The 24,198-nt window shown below is 39.5% G+C and overlaps 1 protein-coding gene across 4 annotated transcripts; it reads right to left on the reverse strand.

Moving 5' to 3' along the window:
* Window positions 1-1,863: 1,863 nt before the first annotated feature.
* On the reverse strand, window positions 1,864-23,626 carry LOC113955428 (solute carrier organic anion transporter family member 1C1-like). 4 transcript variants are annotated; one of them, XM_027660910.1, is made up of 16 exons: window positions 23,393-23,622; window positions 22,756-22,860; window positions 21,072-21,217; window positions 19,758-19,899; window positions 19,522-19,654; window positions 17,946-18,076; window positions 17,591-17,737; window positions 14,502-14,600; window positions 13,274-13,510; window positions 12,038-12,202; window positions 10,503-10,698; window positions 8,011-8,176; window positions 6,295-6,476; window positions 4,810-4,874; window positions 3,544-3,661; window positions 1,864-2,762 (listed from the first exon to the last, which is right to left on the reverse strand). In XM_027660910.1, exons 3-16 carry the CDS (start codon window positions 21,180-21,182, stop codon window positions 2,540-2,542), a joined length of 2,115 nt encoding a protein of 704 aa, XP_027516711.1. In that variant the 5' UTR covers window positions 21,183-21,217; window positions 22,756-22,860; window positions 23,393-23,622; the 3' UTR covers window positions 1,864-2,539. The 4 variants fall into 4 exon arrangements, with proteins under 4 accessions (XP_027516711.1, XP_027516731.1, XP_027516722.1 ...); XM_027660930.1 differs by lacking the exon at window positions 17,591-17,737 and having other exon boundaries at window positions 23,393-23,626; XM_027660921.1 differs by lacking the exon at window positions 22,756-22,860 and having other exon boundaries at window positions 23,393-23,623.
* Window positions 23,627-24,198: the final 572 nt, after the last annotated feature.

The following is a 24,198-nucleotide window of genomic DNA, read 5'->3' on the forward strand; positions in this document are numbered from 1 at the left end:
TTGGTGTAGTTGCAAACTTGCCTCCAAAACAGCTTTCCTAGTTAACAATTTCTCTTACCAGCTTAGAAGACAACAGGTTTCTCTTCCTTCCTGGGGGATTTTCCCAGTGATGGAGCTCAGAGATGTCAGAGCACGCTGGCACCGCTATCACACAGGACAAAGACATCAGTTTTGATCCTAAAGTCAGTAATGTGGCTTTGCAATCAGACCAGATCCCCTGTGCCTCTCAGTTTGGTGAAAGCTTGCTTTTGGAGCAGGAGGAATTGGAAGGGAAAATGTCTTTACTTCTTCTCTATTGTGAGAAGCAGGGGGATAAAAAGCTTTTGGAAAATGCCACTTGGTTGACCACTTATTTCAGTTTTTGCATATTCTGTGTTAACTGTTTGTTGAAGAAAAATTATTCCCTTGAATAAACTTCTACCTGCTGCTCACAGGGGAGTGCTTAGATTTGCAATCAAGAAACAGTATATGTTGGAAACAAGGAAATGATACAGCTTTGGAGTTGGCAGTATCCTGAGCCAGAAAGTCATTCAATACCACCTGTGGCAACACTTTTTGCTGTTATTGATTTGGGACTGTTATGAAGAATGATACTAATTCTTATTTGTATGGAAAAGCTGGCTTTACTAAGTTGGACCTGGAATAGATATTTGGACATGAATCATCAGATCTGACCAGAATCTTATTTCCAGTCTGACATCAATTATCAACACACCTTTGATAAAACATTACCCTCTGGGAAAATCAAGATTGCTCTCATAAAAAACAACAACAACAACAATGAGTAATATAAAAAACCAGTGTGCAGAAATAAGTACCCAAACAACAGAAGTAAAAGGGAAATGATGTTAGTATGAGTCAGCTGACCGAGTCTATATGTCTAGCACAGATCAGGAGTGTTTCCAGAACTGCCAATGTATTTATTCAATGTTAAAACACCATTTATAGAAGGAGAATGATGCACCATCATTTTCTCTGTGTACAATTCCTGGAATTTCCAGAACTTTGATTTTTCTTTAATTATTTCCAGACCTAGATGCAATATTGATATTGTATATATTAGAGGAAATTTCATTTCATTCCTTATAATACACACAGCTTTCCCATATCTGCTGGCAGTTTATAATCAGAGCTGCAATTGTAAAAGGCAACATCTAAATGTGCTGGTCATTACCCTGAAGTAATAAAGTGCGAACAACTCCAACCCTAATTCCAGGATATGAAGAACTTCCTTTCAGTGAGCATCACATCAACCCTTTTCCCATCCTTGTTCTTGCACTTATATGGGACAGATGGAAGAAGAAAGGCCAGAAAATCATTTGACATGGAGAATCCCTCTCTTTAGCCCTCTGATCTGCTACTTTCTCAGATAAAGTGTGGTAGGTTTTCTTTACATTACTGCAGTGCTCTATTCCACGTGCCAAGGAAGTTTTAGATTAGGAAAGAAAGCTTGTTTCCTGGTTTCAGATTTATGCACAGGACTGCAAGGAGCAGAGACACCCTCCAGAAAATAAAGTAAAGTGGCTGTGTTATTGGAGGCAAAACCTACAGTGATCTTACCAGGCAGTTTTCTTCCTATTGCAAAGGTACATCATGAGGGTAGCAGCAAAATATGACACTTTAAGTATTTTTAAAGACTTTTCTTAGTAATAACTGTTGGAAGCATCTGTTAGTGAAGTTTCCCTCTGGACAATGCTGCCTGTGGAAAGCCATGTATTTGCAAGTTTTCAGTACCATACTTCAAGTTCTACTGAAGGTTACTTAAACGAGGAAGAAAATGGTGTATAAACACAGTGGTCATTAAGATAAAAATGCCCCCCTTCCCTTCCCTACACACACACACACACACACACACACACAAAATAATCAAAGAAACTTAAACACCTATCACTTTATTGCATCTGTTCAGAGTAATTTTGCTTAAACCCATTACTGAGATGTGCTGCAAAATTAATTCACCACTTTCTTCATTTGCTTCCCATATTTGACTGTTTAAAATTTTCAAGACAAACCCTGGAGTTGTTGAGTAATTCGAGTTCAGAGGGTGCTCAGTGGCAGCCCTGGGGCTCCCACCTGACTGTGGGACATGGTCACAGCCTGGAACAACGAGCTCTGGTCACAAACCGCACAGCAAAAGCTGTCAGAGCAACCGGGTAAGTGAGACTTTATTGGCCATTTAGAGCTGTAGGACTACAGAGGAAGTCAGGGAAAAATGTCAAAAGAGCTTATTGTGGATTTCTTCTTTTTAATTTTTCAATCATAATCAAATTCATGACACTTGCAAAATTTTGACTTGTCTTACTGTTGGTCTAGAAAGGGATGAGAGCAAGAAGATGGGAGAGTTCACCAAAATTTGGAACATTTTTTCCCCTTATTTTTGCTTCAGATGAGGAAAGGAAGAGGACAGGGTAAAGCAAATAAAAAGTCAGTGTTTCAAAGATATTTTTTGAACTCCCAAAATGTAAACTAGCTGTTCAAGTCAGTAGTCAGACTCCTTTTGTCCTTTTGAAGCATAGGGAGAAAAGATCTTGTTTCTTTTTTACATACAAGTTTCTTCATTCTCCTCTGAGGTCCTTGCACCAGGAAGAATGTCTTTTTTGTTGGCAGTATCTGTTTCTTTGCTGGTTGATCTCTCTGTATTTTTAATATCTGTCACCTCTTTGCCTTCTGGTTTGAAGCGTTTCATTATTAAAACAGAGAGCACTATGTACAAGACACAGCATCCTGCCCGTAGTCCTGCAATGAGGCCAAGATAGACATTTCTAGGGGGAAAAAAAAGGGACAAAATATGTTTATATTAATAAAGCTTGTCAATTCTGAGTGGAAGCAAGTAAGATATAAAGTGTGGTTTGACAAAATCATTTATTCTCAGCCAGGTATTCTCAGCTTCGCATTTTAAAATAAGAAATTAACAGGCAGAACAAATGACCTCATAATATTAGCCACAGGCAGGCCCAAATCAGGTCCTACTTCTAGAAGAAATGTCTGGAGCGTGCTCCCATTCAGCAGACTATATTTTAGGGCTCCACAAGAGGAGCTCCACCAGCTGGGGCTTTCTGCCTCTAGTCCCCATCTTCCCCCAGCTCCTCACTGGCACACTTAGTGCTCCCTGCACCATCAGTCATTTGGGTCCTCTCTCCAAGTGGATTTTGTAACGTGTCTTATGCAATATGAAGCAAATAAATAAGGGATGTGGAAGAGCATCTTCAATGCTACACTTACTCCACAGTTTTTGAGGCTTCCAAAAAGCCAAAGTGTCACAGAGTTACTCAGTGCACTTATTATATTATTCAGTGCTAGCTTCAATAAAAGAACTAGTTCTACCAACTTAAGGAATTGTATTGCAATTTTATATGTCAGATTGAATCAAAATTATTTAGCTTATTTGATCTATTGAGGTCTAGTCAAATAAGGAGCTCTGATGCTGTTAGTATCCTAATCAGTCTGTAGATAGTAGACACAAGGAAAGAATATCTTGGTCCTCAGTGCCCAAAGCTGTCTCAGAAACCAAATTCCCAACCCCTTAATAAAGATTCAACTTACCTGAATTCTTTTGTGTCGTATACCCGGCAAGATCCAGATCCCCCACAGCTTTTTGTTCCCCATTTCAAGCAGGTCTCATCTATCAAGGCACCAAAATAAATAGGGGCTGGGAGTCCTCCTGCAAGGAAGATATTTGTTGTATGATCTCAGGTATGAAGATGTCATCATGTGGCGTCATGTAAAGAAATGAGGAAATTAATCTCAGAGTTTCTGAATTATAGCTGCATAAAATGGGACTAAACATCCAGCTCCAGCTTTGAAAAACCAAGATTTGTGAAAATATTTAAATGTCTACTTAGAGGGAGATGAAATGATGAAAGACTATCCCTTAACTCTATTCAGCCAGGAAAATGTTAGCAATTCACTTTAATGGCGTTTTTATTAGAAGTATAACTTTTGTTGTTTAAATAAATAACCAACATCTCTTTTGCAGTACCCTGTGTGGATTCACATGCCATTACATATTAATATTTGTGTATACTAATGTATCTTTTCAGGTGTCACACAACAGTTTGCCATTAAAAATGCTTAGCAGACTGCAAAAGGCTGAAATTAGCCAGTAGACAGTAGGTGTATTACTTATGTAGTATTGAAAGAATTCCTTTTAGACAGTCATAATACTTTAATATGATCAGGAAGCTGTTTGAGGAATAATGTGCAATTTTGTGAAGCAAACTGCTTCATAAAAGCAGAAGATTGATTCTCTGCAGCATTCAGTTAAAATATGGACATTAGAAAAGAGATCCAAATGACTACTTGGGTGAGATTTCAAAAAGTAGCAAACAAGGGAAGATGAGAAAAGATTTGCTTGAGGCAGGGTAGACTACGTATCTGAACACTTGAATGGTTATTTATTGCAGATAAACTAAAGAAACAAAATATTTGTTAGAGTACACAGGAGCTTTAAGTGAAAAATGGTCAGCAAAAGAGAGCATAGGTTGTTAAGGATGTGCAGACTGATCAAACTCAGGTAGGTATGTCCAAGAATCAAAAAACTCACTCCAAAAGTACAATGAAATTTCCTTCCTTTGCCTGATTACTTTGCTGTATAGAATAAAAAATTCTAAAGAGATAATCATAATATGTAATTACATATCGGAAAACACGCAGCAAGCTCCTCCAAACACTTTGAAATGCAGTCTGCTTACAAGGAAAAATTCTGGAAAATTTGTTTTGTTCTCATCTGGAGCAAGGGCATTGCACTGGCTGACTTTGGTCTACCCCTTTGATTACCCACTTGAATCCCACAAAGAAATGAAGTCTTACCTAGTACTCTACCACCCAAAGTTTCAATCCCAACAGCAAAGGATTTCAGGTCTGGTGAAACAGATCTGGAAAGGAAATAAAAGTGGTTCATTGTTTTGAGGAACAACAAAGTAACGTAGCTACACTCATGCTGTGAACATCTGTACATGCCCCGTGCAAGAGTACTGTGGCTCACCTAACACAGCCCACTCAATCCCTAATTGAAAACATTCACCAAAGTTAATGTTCAGATGCAGAATCTCCTTCCAAGGGAGGAGAAACAAATTCATTGAAATCTCATTGAAATAAATGGGACAATTTACAGAAATTTATCTTGAACCCAAGGAAAACAGGTTGCGAATGCTTTTGGGAGACGATGCACAGGAAAATTATAGGGAACCAACTAAAATTAGACAGTTCATGTAAAAAAGTTAAGCTCCAAGAAGCTGTCTTGCTTTAGAAGGGGCATTAGATATGCAGTGATGATCAGAGGGAACAGGGTGTGCAGTTCTGCATTCAGGTTGAGCACATCCCTGCCTCTAGCATTTTACACAGAGACAGCAAATGTGAGTTATCTGGCTAAAAAAGCTCCTCATTCCTACCAGTGGAAAGCAGCTTGTGTCCTTCAGGTGAACTGGAAGAACTGACAGGAGTGCTGAGCTGGCACAGGGGCAGGAGGGGGCCTTGCTGTGGCCAGCCTGCTCCCTGAGCTGGAGTTTATACATCAGTGTATGATCTCTTCAGCATTAACATGAAAGGCTTCTCATTGTGCACATTACTGTTCTGAAAACTGTCCAGCAAAGCAAGCCTTGTCCAGAACCCAGGCATGTGCTAAAAATTACTTATACCCTTAGAAATACTGCAGAGGAATCAGCAGCTTAGACAAGTTAGCTGGTCATGTGCACTGATTGCAATTCACCCATGAGCATGAGGGGAGAGAAATTTCCATGTGAAAGACACAGAACACCATCTTTTCTCCTGAGTGTAAAATAGCAGTGCTGCTTTCCAAGTGAAGGGATCAAAATTTAAAAGATATTCCTGCAGACATAGTTCTGTTTATACCAGGAAAGAATGGGAGTATCAGACTTCTCACAACACAGAAGACATTGTGAGGCCACTAAGCTTAACAAAGGTGAATGTTTTTCTCCTGAGTAACATGAACAGCACGGTCACCTTGGACACGGCTTAGCACTGCATCTTATTTCAAGTTCAATGCACTGTTAAGAATATCTCTATCACTAGAAATGAAAACTAACTTTCAGGATCAGCATAATGCCCACCCATTTCATCACCAAAGTATCTACTCAGCCTCAAACTGGAATTAAATGGTTGGATAGACATTTTTACTGTGCCTCTGAACAGAGCTGGATTTCAGAGTACAGGCAAATCCTGAGGGGCCTTATTTTGTCAGCCAGCCATTTCTCAGAGTAGGAATGAAATAGTAGATTCCATAATCCGTTTCTCTTTCCCCAAGCTTTATGGTCAAGGTAAGTTAAAGTATTTTACCTAAACATAATCATGTATGTAGGAGTGCCTCCTAAGGCTAACATAAATGCACATGCAGTCTGTAATGCTAAAAAATAGGGAAAGGCTTTGGTACAGCTTTCTCTTTGGCATTGTCCCAACACTGCAGAGGAATTGCCAAACCCGTGCCCTTGTCCTTCCACACAGCTGCAATTGTGAAACACCTGAAAGGAGATGATGAGAAGAATAATTTATTTATTTAGAATTCAGTGGCAGGAAACAATTTTAATAGCTAGATTTTTCACTCCCCATAACATCCAGCCTGTTGTTTATGCTGAAAGAACCCCCCTAATCATCTTTGCAGACTGATGGCCAGGTTCATTGGTATGCTCCAACCACTCTGATCTGCTGCAGAGACACAAAGCAACTGTGACTCTAGTTTCAGCCATGTCATTGCTAGAACAGAAGGTCCTCTGTGTGTGTTTAAAATGGGCCAAAGCTAAAAAAAATCAGACATGAAACTGCTATCCAGCCATTCTGCTCAGGTACCCTATGAAGCAGATGAGTAATAACAAAAAAATAAAGATGTGAACCCAATGATGCAATCACACCTATCAATCATTCTGTATCTAAAACAGCATTTAGTACTCAGCTGAGAGTGAACTTTGAAGTTAGTAGGAGACATGAGCTTGGAAACCAATTTTCCTGAAGTGAAGCAAGAGAATATTGCTGGAATATGTGGATATAAGCCTGAAAATGTTGCACATCTTTTTCAATATTGTTACATGAAGACAATTTTGCTTCTGCCAGAAGACATGGCCATTTGCATACTCTTCTTCAAACCTACTGATTTTAATGGTCTTGTCCAGGTAGGATTGCTTGAAATCCTGGAAATGGCTTTGCTGCTGATACACTGACGAAAATGTCCAGTTACATATTTACAGGATCTCTTAGCTGTACAATTTAGTGTTATGACTTGCTTTTCTGAGCTATGGCAGCTCAGGAGAGCACACAGGTCCAGTATGATCTGTAACAGTTTGTGAAACCAGCACTGAGAAGTTTATACAGGTCTGCTGCATGTCAGTTGACACCACAGGATTTTGCTACTATAACAACCAAACTCCTCTTAGCTGTGTTGTAGACACACATTAAAGAGATCTACTGAGAAACCAAAAGCATAAAGTTTATGGTCATCCTTCTGAGAAGACAATAAATTTTTAAAATATCTGAATAAAGGGATTCAAGAAATATAAGTTTAGAGTCTGAAGTTTTCACATCTTTTCTGAATAGCTCACTTACCTCACCCCAAATATTTTAAAAACCCTCCCTGCAGTCTTGCACTCATTTTCTGTGAAGTTAAACCATACAGAATGGACACTTGTGTCTACAAGATTTCTGAATCACAAAGCCAAAAAATTAATAGCTGGAGAAATCTGGCTATATCTGTAATTATAGAATAATGGAATAGTTCGGGTTGGAAAGAACCTTTAAAGGCCATCTAGTCCAACCCCCTGCAACAAGCAGGGAAATCTTCATTTAGATTAGGTTGCTCAAAGGCCCATCCAACTTGAACTTGAATGTTTCCAGGGATGGGGCATTCACCACCTCTCTGGGAAACTTGTGCCAGTGTTTCATCACCCTCAATATGAAAGACGTCTTCCCTATATCTGGTCTAAATCTACCCTCTTTTAATTTAAAACCATTACCCCCTGTCTAATTGCAACAGATCATGGTAAATAGGCCTGTAAATGTGTTTACCATATTCTTTCCTGTCCCAGTTGATGATTTACATCCTGCAAAGCAGGCTGTCATGTATGTGATCCCATCACTTCCACATACAGGGTCCCACTGATCCAGGTTGCAGCCGCAGTCAGCATTGCACCTGGCCATGTAGATGTTCTTGGTGGAGGAAAGATGCTCTATTCTGGAGGGCAACAGAAAGAAATAAGAGAATTACTTAGTCAAATTATATAGTTAAAAAAATATCAGGGAATAGGCAGGAAAAACATGGAGAAAGTAAAGTGATGAACATGAACAAGTATCTGCTACCATCCCACAGACTGTGAAGTTGTCGTATGGAGACTAAGGTAATTTCAGGTAAACCAAAAGTCTCTTGAAATTTTTCATCAAGCATTAACATTTGTATGGATTTTATGGAAAAGGCATGCAACTGAAAAGGTATAGGCATTCTTGGCTGGGAGGGAATATTTAGTATTACTTTTCCATTCAAAAGCTCACTCCAAGAAAAAGACAATCATCCCTAGGATGCGACATGGTCTAACAAAAGGCCATGCTTTTCCTTAGCAGCAGGATATCACAGAATATCTAGGTGCTAGAAATGGTGATATAAAACTACAGGAAACTGCAGCAGCAAGATGTCCTTTACTTTTTTATCACTGGATCAGTAAGTACCAATAAAAGCTGTGTGAGTCTGAGTGAGAAGTGCTGCTTCTCTCTCAGCTCTGACCATATCCAACAGCAGCAGCCCTGCACTGGGACTTGGGACAGGCTTGAGACCCATTTCTTGTCAGATCTCATTTCTTGTGTTCTATCATGGACTTTTGTAGCTTTCACTTTTACCAAAATTCCTGTAAGAGAAATCAAAACAAGGCCCCAAAGAGTTAAACTAAGTAGGTGACAATTAGATTTGAGAAATTAAAAAGTGGGTAGTGACTCTGCAGGTGTGTTGACAGGGCTCAGTTTTCAGAAAGTGTTAGGAGCCAACCATCTACAAATAGGTCCTGCTTCCAAGTCACTCACAATGTAAAGGAAGAAGTGTCGAAAATTTACCTTTTCTTCCTCCTTACCCCTCGATCAAAACCACACATTGAACAGGCTACATTTTCCCTAAGCCTTTTAGAAAGGAAAAATAACCAAAGGATTTGGTTATCCCTCATTAGGCAGTTGCTTGTCTTCAAAGTACAAATTGTTAAGCAGGTAAAACAATAAATGAGTTGCTTAACACATGCTAAATTCTGCAGTCTCAGTTCTCCTGGAGAAACTGTATATGTTTCAGTATATGTTGTCTGGTTTTTTCTGCTTATTTTTAGTTCACTCTACAGTATCAGATGTACTCAATCAGAGTTATCTCCACTGCACAAACTTCTGACACCTTTTATGTAAATAAGTTCAAAGTTGAACTGGATGTTAGGTTTGCCGAGAGAACTTAGGTTTTCCCTGAATATAAGCTTGGTTTCAAAAAAAAACAGGGCTGAGTTTCTCTCTGAACTGAAAATGCAGCAAGCCCTGCTGGATTCAGTTTAATCCTTTAAAATCCCTTGAAATTTGGACCAGACTGAGGTAAATTTAAACAGTGAGCAATTGTGGTAGGATGCTAGAGTTGGGAAAATGTTCTCAAGAAAGCATGACCACGGTCATGGCTCACATATGTGTGCAGCACACGATCCATGACCACTTTCTACCTCTCAGCTGAGAAAAGGGTCACAGGCAGGTCAAGAGCCCCAGGTACCACAGGGGGCTGGCAACTCCCCATGCAGGCTGATAACTACTGATCTAGTGGATGGTCCCTTCTAGAGACAGTGTGGACTATGGGGAAGTCATTTTCAACATTTTTCTTACATCCCACTCCCTTCATGATAGGAGGAGACTGGCTTTAAATTAAAGTTTTGAAATAGAATATAAAAATTTAATTTGCCTCTGATAAATTTCACCCTGATTAGTAATTTGCCAGAATATAGAGGTGTGTCATCAACATCCTTGCAATATAGAATTTAGAAAAATAGAAATAGATACTTCGGAAAAAGAAGAAATGTCTGGTTTGAAATTTGAAAAACAAAATCAGTATATTCTGCCCATTCCCAACACTAGGTACCATTTCAGCCTGACAAGTCTGTCCAAACCTAGGATTTTCTTGTGTGCATAACTCTCAAAGAAGTGGTAAAATGATATAATCACAGAAGCTCCAGCCCAGATGAAATCCCACTGATTGATACTAGCAAATGGCCTAACACAGGCAAACTGCAACAAAAATCTGTTGTATTTAAAGAGATACATATTTGAATGGATATAGCAATATGCTACAGTAAGTCAACAGACAAGACACGTCTCAGAAGTCATCCAAATCCAAATTTAAATGTTTTCTGGAGTGGAAGTTTTGTAGCTCAGAAGAGGTTACAAACCCAGTAGAGGTTGTGGGAGTAGAGAACCCAGGTCATGCACCATGTCCTACACAGGGCAGAAAGCAACTGTGACAAATGACACAACCAGCACAAACCCAGGGGGATACAAACCCAGAGTAGGGGGTTGTCAAACCGGCCACCTGGAGCACCTCACAGCTGCAAGTGAAGTACAGGAGGTTTAACAAATATGCTGCTACAAAGGTGATGCAAGAGAACTTCGCCATTTCTGTTATGTGAAGCTTGAATTTCTTGATCAGAAAGCCCCCTAGAAACATCCCCAGGATCGTGATGGGTAAAAGTATCACACCTGCAAATAGAAGATAATAAAAATGTTAACGGCTCTAGCTTGCATTGACTCTTTCAAGGAAAAATGTCTTGTTCTAGTATTTTCAAAATATCAGATACTCACCTGTTTTCCAGCAGATCCTTTGAGGTTCTGAGACTTTTTATTACCTTTTAGTAATTTTACTTACTTTCCCATTTTCTTTTTTGAGTCATATTATGACTTTAAAAGCTTAGTTCCTCAATATTCCCTACCTTTTTATTGTACTGTTTTTTGTATGTATCCTGATATAATAAAACCTATACAGTTGCCTGTTAGAAACTGGAGTAAAAGAGATAAATGTCTTAGCTCACGGGCACTCCTTCATCTAAAATAAAATATTTAACTCTGTGAAAGTTGCAAAAAGGTCTCCAAAATGGAACATAAAAGGATGCTACATCAGGTTCTGGGCTGGATTCCATTTAGATCTGAGAGTGAATCACAAGAAGATTTGTATTTAGATTTAATCTGTTCAGTATTTCACAAGCACCAACCCTAACATTTATGTGCTGAACAGAGAGCTCTAACAGGGTTTTACTGGGAGGGGTTTGCTTTTCTCTGTGTGTTTTTTCGGTTGGTTGTGGGTTTTGGGCACTTTTTTTTGGTGAAACTTTCTCTACATCCAGAAAAAAAAGATAGGAAAAAGAATGTTCTTCCCACATTTTTACCTGACCAAAGCCCAGTGCCTTCAGATCAAACTAATGCAATATCAGTTCTGCAATGACCTGGAATATCCTGGTTTTCCTATCAAATTATGAGACAATCACTGTAAGATTAATATAATTTCAGCATTTCTTTTTTTCTGAATACTACAAAGGACTTATTTTTTTGAGGGAACTGGTAAATAGAAAAAGAGCTTTGAAAAGATAGAAGTGACTCAAAATTTTACATTTTGCTTTCTTCTTGGTTATGAAATTTGCATTTCTAATCAAAATGGAAGAACATTTATACCTAAGTGTTATTCTGAAAAGGAAAAAAAAAATCACACATTTCATTAGACATTTAAAATTATTTTTTCTCTTTTAGTTGTTACTTTGTTGTAGCTTATGTGTCACAGAAGCAGACACATAACCCAAACCTCACTATGGAAAAAGCTTCCACCCTGTTCTAATAAAATTCTCTCTCACTGAACTAGGAACACCAGGAAAATTAACACTAACATTAACCTCCATTTTCAAAATATGGTAGGAAAATTAATAAACCACTAAATGCTTTCTTTTTAACCAAAAAAGTTCACAGAAACTCCTCCTAAAAATGAAGGCAAAATAACAAAAGAAAAGCTTCCTTTTTGACATTGGAATTTGAAAGGACAACAGGTACCTACCAATTAGAAAGATGGCTCTTGCCACAGACACATTAAATTGTTGCTCCATAAACTTTGTCTCGTAGGTTATAATCCCAACAAGAGCATTGTACTGCAGAATAGTAAGGAAGATGTACACCAGGAAAATTGAATTCCCAAACAGTTTCCTCAGAGCTGGCAAGAAATCTGTAATGGAGAGGTATATGCTGTACACCCTGCTAAACACAGAGAAGAGTTGTTTTGACAACCTTTAGATAGTAAAATCAATTTTGATTTAATTACTGGTTGTATTGCAGGTTATAATCCTGTGCCTACCAAAACACATACTTACTCAAGTGAGAGTTTTCCACATTGCCCACATATGCCTTGCAGGAGCAGCAAGGCCAAATGGCACAGAGGATGCTGAAGTGGGAATGAGAAATCCTGCATCGTCTTGTGTGTGACACAGGACTCTTTATTACAGGCACCAACATGGCTTCTCAATGCCTGTACAGAGAATTAAGACCCTCTGTAATGTAACATTTGGTGCCTAAAGCAGGAGCCTTCACAAACCACACAAGAGCCCCACCTGAGCGTGACATTCAGAGAAAGAGAGCACCTGACCCAGAAAAAGGCTGGAGTCATTCCTGAGACACTTGATGAGAATACCTGAAGTCCATTAAATTAAAGTGAACACAAAAACCTGCATTTGGACTGTAGTCTGGCTCTTGGCACACTTGCCTAAAAGATGACAGCTCAAAACACCTCTACTGTAGGGTTGCACATACATACATACAAATAAGATCTTAGGTCTTACAATAAAAATATAAAAAGAAAAGCAAGGGGTCATTGGGTCTGACCTTGCCTATACAAGGTTAACTCAGCCTAATCCCTGAGCTCGTACACAGGAGCTACAAATCCAGAGAAATCCCTCCAAGAGCCAATGCAGTACTTAGCCCCATGTTTCCTTACCATTTGTAGGCAACAGGGAAACAGTGGCCTGCCAGCTATGGATCAACTATGAACTGAGGATCTCTCATGCTCAGAGCAACAGCACAAGCTTTTTCCAGTTGTCTGACATAAGGAGAGGACTGAAACCTACCCTTAGTATGTAATTAAAATAGTCCAAATTAAAGACAACATTTTTGTTGTCTTTGACAACATCATTTGTGCTGCAGAAGCACACATTTTGTTGAAGGTTGTGCAAGTCCCTGCTCAGCTCAGAATGAACTTATGAAATAGAATTTGCATGCAAACATTTGGGCGATAATCTTTCACCTTTTACTGCCTCTGAGAACTTTAACTGTGGCTGAGCTGGGGGGTCTATTTTACAGTGATCTCCTTGGACAGATAAATGACTAATCTTCTGGTTTTGATTCTCTCCTTCTTTTGGTACAGAGTAAGGCAAAAACCAGAAAGGCAGTGAAGCAATGAAGTTGACTGATCCACAGATAAGCAATCCAAGCCACCAGGCACCAACCCAACGGGTATCCTTAGGATTTATGCTGATGGCGTCTGTAAAATACAGAAAGACAGGAAAAGATATTAAATATTATGCAGAGCAATTACTATAGTTATCCTCATGTATATATGATTTAAAGACCAGAACAGAGGTGATTTATGTTCCATACAAAGAATTGAAATGCAGCTTGTTTCAAATAATAGAATCACAGAATCACAGAATCATTTGGGTTGGAAAGGACCTTTAAAGATCATTTCATTCCAATTCCACTGCCATAGGCAGAGACACCTTCCACTAGACCAGGTTGCTCAGAGATCCATCCAATGTGGCCTTGAAACTTTCAGGGATGGGGTGTTCTCAGCTTCTCTGGGCAACTTGTGAATGACCCATCCCTGGAAGTGAATCAGTCCTATGTAATTGAAAATAGATATCTCCATTCAGGCCCGTGGTGGCATTTTATTGCCCCAATCTTTCAATACTTTCTATGGGAATGAGTGATGGCAGTAAGGCCATTCACCATCCAAAAAGAACTTCCCTTTCTCAATTTCCCACTGTCAAACCCTTCTTCCATCTCCAAACATTTTTTCCCCCAATTTCCTTAAATGTTCCCTTAAATATTAGAGACTTGTAAGTGATTTAAACAATGAAATGAGTTTTTAATATGAATCTTTGGGGCATCCTTTTTAAGAGAACCTAATTTTTGCCAAGTGTTTAAAGGCTTCCATGAGCCTTTCACTGTTCCCTCAATGTGAGGATGGTCTTTCATTCACTAATATTTTCTCTGCTGCACAGCAAGGGTGCAGCAATTAATTGTGTGTGCGAGCATAAAAAGAGGTGCAGTGGGACTAGGGCTCTTCCATCAAGGACTATTCCAGCCACACTACAACACGGCAGATATCAGAATGTAACCACCACCTTTTGAGTAGGAAAAACTCTCTGAGAGCCTCTCTTTTTGAAGCAGTAAACTGGGAAGGTTCTTCTTGGCATTCAGGTTCCTACATCCAGCCACCTTCTTGATTAACACACCACCCCACGGCCTCTTACCAGTATCCACAATGCCAATGTCAACCCAGAGGCTGGCACAGAAAGAGCCAAGCAGGAAGCCCAGGGTCGGCCCGAACATGCCCGAGGATCTCACCAGGCCTGTGAGAGAAGAGAGCCAGCACATGAGAGTGAGAAAAACACTGGGAGGACAAGGCAAGCCTTCTTTCCTGAGGGCAAGGAAAGGAGAGAGGAAGGAGGAGACAAAAGAGGGGCACTGACCATTAGGGAATGTCTAATGGGAAGCTCCTGAGCAGCAGGAATATAAGCCATAAGCTGCCATAAGCTGCGACGTAGAAGGTCTCATGTGGACCCTTGTGTGCAATTCATTGGTAAGATTCTTGTCTTGAAAGGAATAGGAAGAAAGAGAATAGCATTGCAATGGCTTTTATCTCTCCCCCTCCCTACTTTTCAGTTTTTGTAGTTGCATTGTTCAGGTTGTGCCAGTTAATTAATGACCATCCAACTCTAGGCCTGCTGGAGGTGCCACAAGTCCAACAGGGAGTCTATTTCCAGCTTGCAGGATGTTCTGTGACTGTACAAGCCAGGGCTTTTCCCTGTACTATGTGTTTAGGTCCCTTAAATCTAAGATCAGTAGTTGATTTGGTGATCTGCTTGTAAGAAGGCACATCTTTGCAGTTTGGGATGGCAGGGACAATAAAAGTGTGTGGACGTGGAATTAGGTACAGGACCCTGAGAATATTTTTAGTGGGCAACAAGGAGGTATAAGCATCCCTGTGTGTGATCAAAGTTCATTAGACAGAATCTTTGTTGGTTCATTCAGCGCCAGAACAAGCAAATCAGTGAACTGTTGTGTCAATACGTACTGACGTGGCTGCAAAAACCAAATCAAGAAATTTAGTGATTAAGTAGTGCCATCTTTAAAATCATGTTTCAGTTTTGCTACTGCCCTCTCTGGGCCTCCCATTTTCTGCCCTGTCTCTGCTTAGAAAGGAGATAACATGGGATCAGAAGAAGGTGGGATGCCTCTAGAAGTAAATGAATAAGCTAGGAAGACTAGCAGAAACCCAGGAAGCCAGGTTGCATTCTGCTGGCTGTCTATGTAAATAACAGTACAGTATGATTTTGATTACCACTGCTGGCAATCAACACAAAATTAAAATATCCTCAAAATAATTGAAGTGTAGGTCCTCACATTCCCTTACCACCTGTTTTGATCATTTGAGGTTTAGTTGTGAGGAGGTAACAGGTTCAAAAAAAAAGTTCAGGGATTTGGATTTCTGAATTCTAGCGTGGAACTGCCACCTGGGAGCTGTTTGAAGTTAGAGAAAGCTTAATTCTATTAGAAAAGAAGGAATCATTGACCAAATGCCTGTCATTTCTCGCCCATACTCAGTACTGTGCTCTGTAAATCCTACTGCGTTGTTCTACTGAAGAGCTTTTCCTCCTGAGAGAGAGAATTGGTTTTGCAAACTCTCTTCTGAATCTGGTGATTACTCAGCTTATAATCAAGCTTCTGCAGTAAATTCTTACAGCTTAACAACTATGCTAATTTTTTCTTTTCTGTTCCTTCCTGTGGTAACTCTGGTACTATTATGACACAACAACTCTATCAAAAAGGTTCTAATGCATTTCATTAAGAAAATGCTGTCTCTGCCTCAAAGTAGCTTATGCTTTTACTCAACATCTAAGGGCAAAATAAAAAGGAGAGACAGGAAAGAAACTTCTTGTTTAGGGTCAAATAATGAGATCAATGGTAAAAATTCATCAACAAGTCTTGACTGATTTTTTTACTATAGGACAATTTTATTTTTTTGCATTTTACAAAAAAACTGATCCTAAATTGATTCGTGCATCTGACAAAAAATAAGACATAGAAAAAAATTCAAGTTAGTCAAGAAAAGAAATTCCAGCTCTATGAAAAAGAATATTTCAACATTCATGATTTTGCAAATAGGTTCAGTCCACCAAAATGGAATAAAAGATTGAAAATCGTTATTCTGAATGAAAAATAAAATATTTTAATACTCTGTAAATTAAATACTTTATTACACTTGCATAACCCAAACAAATTTTCATTTTGGCTGAAGCCATGCTATTCTCTCTGTCTAGTTCATATATTTAATCTCACTTCCTCAGCAGTCCTCAACTTGCGTCAATCTCTCCCAGGTCAGAATCTGACAAGAAAAAAATTCAGCTGAACTTTTAAAAATATCTCTAATCAGAAACTCAGAGGTGATTACAAATATTTTGGATAACTTGTGAGTCGAACACTTGCTTTTGACAGATAGCCCACTATTTTCTTCAAAATGCAGATTTCCTTATCCCCAGATGAAGACATTTGCCATGGCCTTACCCTGTAGCATTACATACTGAGCTGCACCTGAAACTGTGTCTTACTCTCCTTATGACCAGCTCAATTTCACCAAGTTTACTTCAGGCCACAGTTTTGACCTCCCTCAGCCACACAAACACCCACCCCATGCTTTCAAAGTAGTTTGCCAACAAATTAATTAGCGTGGGTGTAAGTCTTTCTGTCTTGGGCAATAGGTTGTCTGCCATAAAAAACAAGAAGAACAAAATCCCAATTAGAAGGGATTTGTTTCAACACCCTGGCAAGGTGGTGCTTTCCCTTTGGTAACTAGTGACTTTAAAAAGCTTTCTAAAAGAAGTGTTCTGCCTGCAAAACTCAAAAAGTCAGGTAAGAGCTTCTGAAACACGTTTACAATACTGTGCTCACATTACAGATCCTAACATCAAGGATCATTTCCTTATCTGTGAAACAGTGATTAGGCAGAATTTTATCCTCTGAAGCTGTGGTGCTGAGGATGATATGCCAGATAAGGCAGATATGACTATGCACTTTGGAGAAATGAGTATTTGTTTACGCTTCTCTTCATCACAGAGAAAACAGGCACACATGTAGCTGAAACCACTTGGGGAAGGCAAAAGGACCATTTGGAAAATACTCTTAGAAAATAAACATGAGATCTCTTTCGCATTGGTTTTTATCTCTCTACAATACAAAATTATCCAGAATAGAGGAGATAGATTTTTTTTTTAATTTTTTTGGCTATAGAAATGTTAAAGAAAAGAATGTTTAGCATCAAAATCACTGATTTGTATATTACCTATGTAAAACGCTGAGTTTTCTTCCTTAGAAAAATCATCAAGATATGAAACTCCCAATGGCATAATTGGTGCTTCCCCAATTCCACGTAAAAGGTTCCCCATCAACACAAAGAGCCATAGATAGGAATTTGTTGTTTTCTCACATTCTGCAGGCCATAAACATTGACATTTCTGTGAGCATAGTTCTGACAACACTTTATTGCAACAGTAAAGTTACATAAAATATGAGGTTTAACAGTTATTATTGGGTGGGCTTGTGGTTTCTACAGGGGTTTTACTGCTTTCCAGTAAAAGAGGCTGTACAAAATGGGGACAAGCAGAAGAAGGGAATCCAGCATCAGAGCTTTTGCTTACCAACATTTTCCATTGTGCTGGGTGTTTCCATAGCATCTGTGACTGGATGGCCCTCAGAGGATGCTGGGGAACAAGCTGATACACTCGTGGTGGAGTTGTCCACGCTAACAGTTATCCTTTCATAATTGTAACTGGAAAACAACTGTGTAAAATACAACTGACACGTGAAAGACTCTGCTCTGCAGGAAGTGTGTATGAGCCTTGTGTTCATACGTGCTTGTTCCTGTTATTGGCAAGAAAACCAAAGGGGCAGCCCATTTCCAGTGCTTTGCTTAAAGAAAGGTAGGTATCTTAATACCTTTTTCAAATGATCTGATGATTCCAACACCAATATTTTGTTGGGCTAAAGAGCAGAAAAGCTGCTTCCAGGGATTAAGAGATGATTCCTTAGAGTGCAGAACAGAGGCAGAGTCCCTCCACATCTGTCTATATACAACAGTGTTGATGTTTTTCCATGCTAGTTCCTCTTTCTCCCTTATGTGGCAGAGGTGTAACATGGAGATTTCTCTGCTAGTGTAAAATTAGATAGCTAAGGATCTAGTAGTGATCTTCCTGTGTCTATAAAGATTAACACAGGCTGCAAGATACACATGCCAGTTTGTCTGCATTAGGCCAGCTACAACAACAATTCTGCCAAGTAAATTAAAGCCAGCTGGAGTACATTTATGCTGCATTGGGATAAATGGAGAGCAGATATTCCCTCTGACTGCGCCATCAATTTCAATATTGTGACGGATGACAGTGAGGTCCCTGTGGCCACTGGGTTTTGCTCAGTGTTTGGTGAATTGGTGATGTTCTGGACCTGCCTCTGAGTTTGGGTTAAATCAGATATTTCCATAGCTCTGCTTCTGGCCTTTGCTGTCCCCTGCAGTGCAGGCTCCCCCACAGTGACTGTGGCCACTTTCCAATCATGATCCTCAGCTATGATTCTTTCTATACACTCCTTATCAGAGGTATTGATCATGTAACTAAAGAAGATGCTCAAATCAATTTTAATTTTTGAGGGACAGAGGGGTTTTATTTTCAGCTACTACTCAGTAAGAATGCCAAATGATTGGAAAAGTATGACCTGCTTCTGACAACTATGTAAAATACTAAAGCTTAGATGTGAAGGGTATTTAGATGATTAACCTTCCCTCAGTTCAGTAGAGATAGACACAAATCTTCATAGTTTTGAAGAGCTTATGGAGAAAAACATCATGGAGAAAGAAACCTTTTCCATCAAGGTCTCACTACAGTTCATTTAAGAAGGAAAATAAAGGAAAACATCTAAAAAATATATGTGTATATATATACACATACATATCCATCCCTGATGAAAATTTTCACCCACTTTCTGCCTAATTATGTATAAGTTCTGAGAAGCCTGAGGCTTCTCTCTTTCTTACCTGTAGAAAGAGGTAAGCTTTCAGAGAGGAAATCAGAAAGTCAATACTAAAAACTTCACCCATTAAAGCCTTCCTGCTACCTGGAAGAAACTACCATTGTCAAGCTTTTAACTCAGATTTATGATTAGAAAACACTTCATATGATCAAGTCTAACTAGTGCACAATGTCAAAATTCTTCCATATTTACCGTCCCATTAGGAACTGAGGCATCACTGACAAAAATGCTCCTAAGGACATGACGAGACACCCAACAGCAATTATTTTTGGTCGATGAACTCTTGGTCCAAGATAGCTCACCAGCACCATCACCATTAAGTTACCTGCGTCAACAGGAGAGAGAATCAGCACAAAAAGTGATTTATTTTTGAGGTGAAAGTGTGCTAAGAAGCAGTACTTATCCACTTTCAAAGGAAGTACTCGTACCTATCTCAAAGCTGCCATCGATAATTCCAACAATTGAAGATGAGATTTCAAATCTCCTTTCAATTTGACTGGACATGCTCTTCATGTAGCTTCCAGAAAATCCTTTGGCAAAAAAGGAAAAAGCTAGAGCTCCAAGAAATATCTGAAGAGAGAAAATAATTGAGTTTGCAAAGAAATAATTTTTGCTTCATGGCTGGATGCCTGAGCAACCCACTCAAGAAATATAGAAATCATGTGCTTTGCTTTCTAATTCTCTGTGAAGAGAATCTTCATATTGTTTTCATTAAAACAGAAGATTTTACTTTCTTTTTCAGGGTGGTCTCCAAAAACTCTTCTACTACAAAGAAAAGGAAAATTGACATTGATTACATGCACCTTCTAACACATACTGTTTTAGCTGTTTCCTTCCTTTGGGGAAATCTGTAGCAAAATATCATTCATTAATGGTAGTTATTATCATGGTATGTGTCCTGTTCTAAAAGACATGAATTGAAAGATATAACTGCAACTACCACTGTGACTGCAGCACACCTCTAAATTATTTGTTAGTAAAATATGGTCTCACTTCTTAACTCCTGAGAACATTTATTGACTTTTGTGTGCTTGGATTCACAACTGTGGAATCAGAATGGTTTCGGTTGGAAGGGACCTTAAAGGTCATCTAGTTCAAACCCCCCTGCCATGGAAAAGGACACCTTTCACTAGACCAGGTTGCTAAGAGCCCCATCCAACCTGGCCTTAAACACTTCCAGGGATGGGGCAGCCACAGCTTCTCTGGGCAACCTGTTCCAGTGCCTCAGCACCCTCACAGGAAAGAATTTCTTCCTAATATCTAATGTAAACCTAAACTCTGTCAGTTTGAATCCGTTCCCCCTTGTCCTGTCACTCCAGGCTCTTCTATACAGTCTCTCTCCATCTTCCTTGTAGGTTCCCTTCAGGTACTGGAAAGCCACAATTAGGTCTTCCCAAAGCCTTCTCTTCTCCAGGCTGAACAATCTCAACTTTCTCAGCCTTTCCTCACAGCAGAGGTGCTTCATCCCTCTAACCAACTTGGTGGCCTCCTCTGGACTCGCTCCAACGGGTCCATGTCCTTCCTGTGCTGGGGACCCCAGAGCTCGATGCAGCATGCAGGTGGAGTCTCACCAGAGCAGGGTAGAATGTGCTGCCCACACTGCTTTGGATGCAGCCAAGGGCATTGTTTCTGACACATACAGTGTCAAACAGTGTCACACAGAAACAATTGGACTTTGATAGAACTTCAAATTGCAGTTTGGTATTCCAGAGAAAATATGTGGTGAGGGCTCCTCTCCATACCTTTAGCTTTGAACAATTATGGCAGGGGGTTTTGGCAGGGACCACGCTGCCATCGCTGTCCTGGAAGAGTGACTTTTCTTTAAGTTGGCCAGCAGAGATTGACCTGTCCATGGTTTTCCTCCTCCAGGTCTGATATGTAGGTCTTCCTGTTTGAAAAATATCACTGTGTTTAACTATTATTTGCATAAGAATACAGGTTCCAATATTTTTCAGACCTACCCAATGACAAAACACTACTTGAGATGTCTACACCTTTTCTCAGGAGGACATTAAAGAGTGTTCAACGTGTCATTGTACCAAATTAAGGACTGGTGCACCTGATTTGTAAAATCTGCTTTTTAAAGGACTTCAGGACCTTCTTGGATAGATGGAAAAATTAGAGGAAATTTGCTGACAGTTTTTAGACATCTTTGTGTAGAAGTAAAGTCCCTGTGTAGCTGGAGGCTTAGGAGAGTTTGTCAGAGAAACATCTTCAGCACGTTTGAACCAATTCTTAAATTCTCCTTGAGAATTTTAATCACTGTCCCAGACTAAATGGATCTTTGGTGTGATCCGGTAGGATTCTGATATTATATTTATGAGGATTTTCTTAGTGAACACTACCATTCTGTCAGCCATTCCAATGAGTAACATTATTTATCAGATACATGTAGAATCAGACCACAAATAAGGACAAAGAAGAAAACAGGGTGAGTGATATGGTAGGTAAAAATGTATTAAGGAAAAAGAAAGCAGTGATCAAAGGAAACAAATAATGACTGTCTATACGTCCACAAGCCTTCACAAATTCCTGCAGGAGAGATGATAAATGTAGTTATTTTAATTAGACTTCTAAAGTTTTCTGTTTAAAAATTGGCTCTGATGTAAGGAGTCATCTTAGCTATGTTGGCTGATGTAGAGTAAACTGATCAGGGGAAACCAGCTAATACAGAGAGATCTGGAATAATAACAAGTCAAAAAGAGCTATTGCCAATTCTTCTCTGAGAAAACTGCTGCAATAGTACCAAAATCGATTAGTTAGCTCTAATCTATGTTGGCACATATATTAGAGGAGTATAGAGGAACATATGTCAAGAAATTGTTTTCCCCCCAAGACACCGGAATCTTAGATATGCCATTCTATTTAATTCCCCTGGGAATGTCTCAAAGTTTTCCTCCTGCAAGCCCCAGAGAACAGCTGACCCATGAGTGGAGCCCATTCAAGTGCCATGAGGGATTTTTGACACTGGGGTGGTAGGGATCTGGTAGGATCTCAGGCTAACCTACAAATGTCCCTCAGTTCCTCTGGAGAGTTCAGTTCTCCAAAGCAAGATGCCTTGGAGCAACTTGGATTCCCTGAGAAGTGTCCACCCATGCCCAGAAAGGACAACACTCTCTTAGTAACCCAACAGCCCCCTAAAAGTTACCCCTAATGACTGAAAATAACATTAATGTCTAATAAAGAGGTATAAAGCCTCATAAGATGTCTAACTTAAATTTTGTAGATTTTAGTTCCAAATTCTACTCCAGTAGGATCCACAAAAAGGGACTATGAAAAGCAAATAAATGTATATTTCAGACTAACCCACATATGAAATTTCTAAAGAGATCTAACCTTCCTTAGATCATCTTCAGCAGCTCACAAGTCAAAAAGCATTGAAAAAATATGCTATAGGTAATTAAAGTATGGTGAATTCAGACTTACCCCAATCTTTATAAGATAGGAGCTGAAAGACAGAGTTTTCTAAACCAAATACATTCTTTATTGATTTGTGTGTTGCTGATGATTAACTTTGTGAAACATCTGACTCTGTTAAATAAACAGCATCTAAATCAGTGACACAGTTTCTTTTCACAGTATTTAATTTTAAATATAAAATTTCATTTATGGTGCCAGATGAAACATCTACATTAAACTTATAGAAAACATTAAACTGTAGAAACACTTCTTTTACATCTAATCAAGCAACAACATTTGACATAACCACTCTATGAAAATCTGAACTTTGGCAAACCAGTGAATCATTGACAGCAGTGGTATTCAAAATTAAATGAAGCAAGAAAAATAATAAAAGATTCAATTTGTGCATTAATGGTAATGAATAGTTTTTGTATGGAGAGATAAAACATCCCACTTTCCACAGTGCTTATCCTTTAAAATAATACATTGATTTTGCCAAATTGTACCTTTGCACTTTTCATAATCTGCTTCAAGTTTAGTGACAATGAGACATGTAAAAAGCCTGCACTAGCACATAAAAACTAAACAAACAAACTAACTAAAGGAAAGAAGCAGGAAGGGAGGGTCTGGAGAGGCAGTGAGAGGCAGAGAGAGAACTTACTTTGTGTCAGTGCAATGTCAGGCTGTTTCTTTCCCGTGCCCGAGGGCTTCCAGGCTTGGAGCCAGCACAACGTCACAGCAAAAGCTCTGCCTACTCTGAGAAGTGGAGCACTTCACCACATGGTTTTTTTTAAACCTTGGATTTCCTTCTTATGGCGATTGCAAAACTTTCCCACAACCGTCGATACAAAAGCTTTGCAAAATAAGGCAGGTTCCTTGTGCTGTCACTACTTTGGCAGCCTACCTGCCAGCGTGCCGGTGGTGCCAGCCTCTCCCAGGTGGAACAACTTGTATCCTTCACTCCTTTTTTTTTTTTTTTTTTCCCCCTAAACTCTAAACATTAAAGCTGCATGAAGCACCTCTCCAAAGGGAAGTCCCTACCATCCACCCAACAACCGTGGAGTGGTTAGGCACAAAAGCCTTGAGAGCGCAGGCTCAGTTTTTCCAAGCATCTTACCTACGTTTTTCCAAGCCTCAGCAACTTTCACTCCTTGGTCCCTTTGATGAGGGTCAGCAGAGATACTAAGAGATGACTTAGCTCCTGAAAGGGCATGAATTGCTTATTGACACGTGCCACTTTTTGGTATGGGTCCTCTGTGTCCCAGCCCCAAAGAAAAGGTGTAAAAGGGCTCCTCGTGGAAACCTACAGAGAAGCAGATTCCCTCAGGAAATCACAGCCTCATGTCAGACTGTTATAAATCAGGATTACTGAACACAATCACCAGCAGTTCCTGCAGGTGCCAACAGGAGATGTGGGATGGCTCAGCTATGCCTCCAAGCTGACTGCAGGCTGGCCACTCAAAAAGA

Source organism: Corapipo altera, unplaced genomic scaffold, assembly GCF_003945725.1.
Source record: "Corapipo altera isolate COAL_440 unplaced genomic scaffold, ASM394572v1 1, whole genome shotgun sequence".
Taxonomy (NCBI): Eukaryota; Metazoa; Chordata; class Aves; order Passeriformes; family Pipridae; genus Corapipo; species Corapipo altera.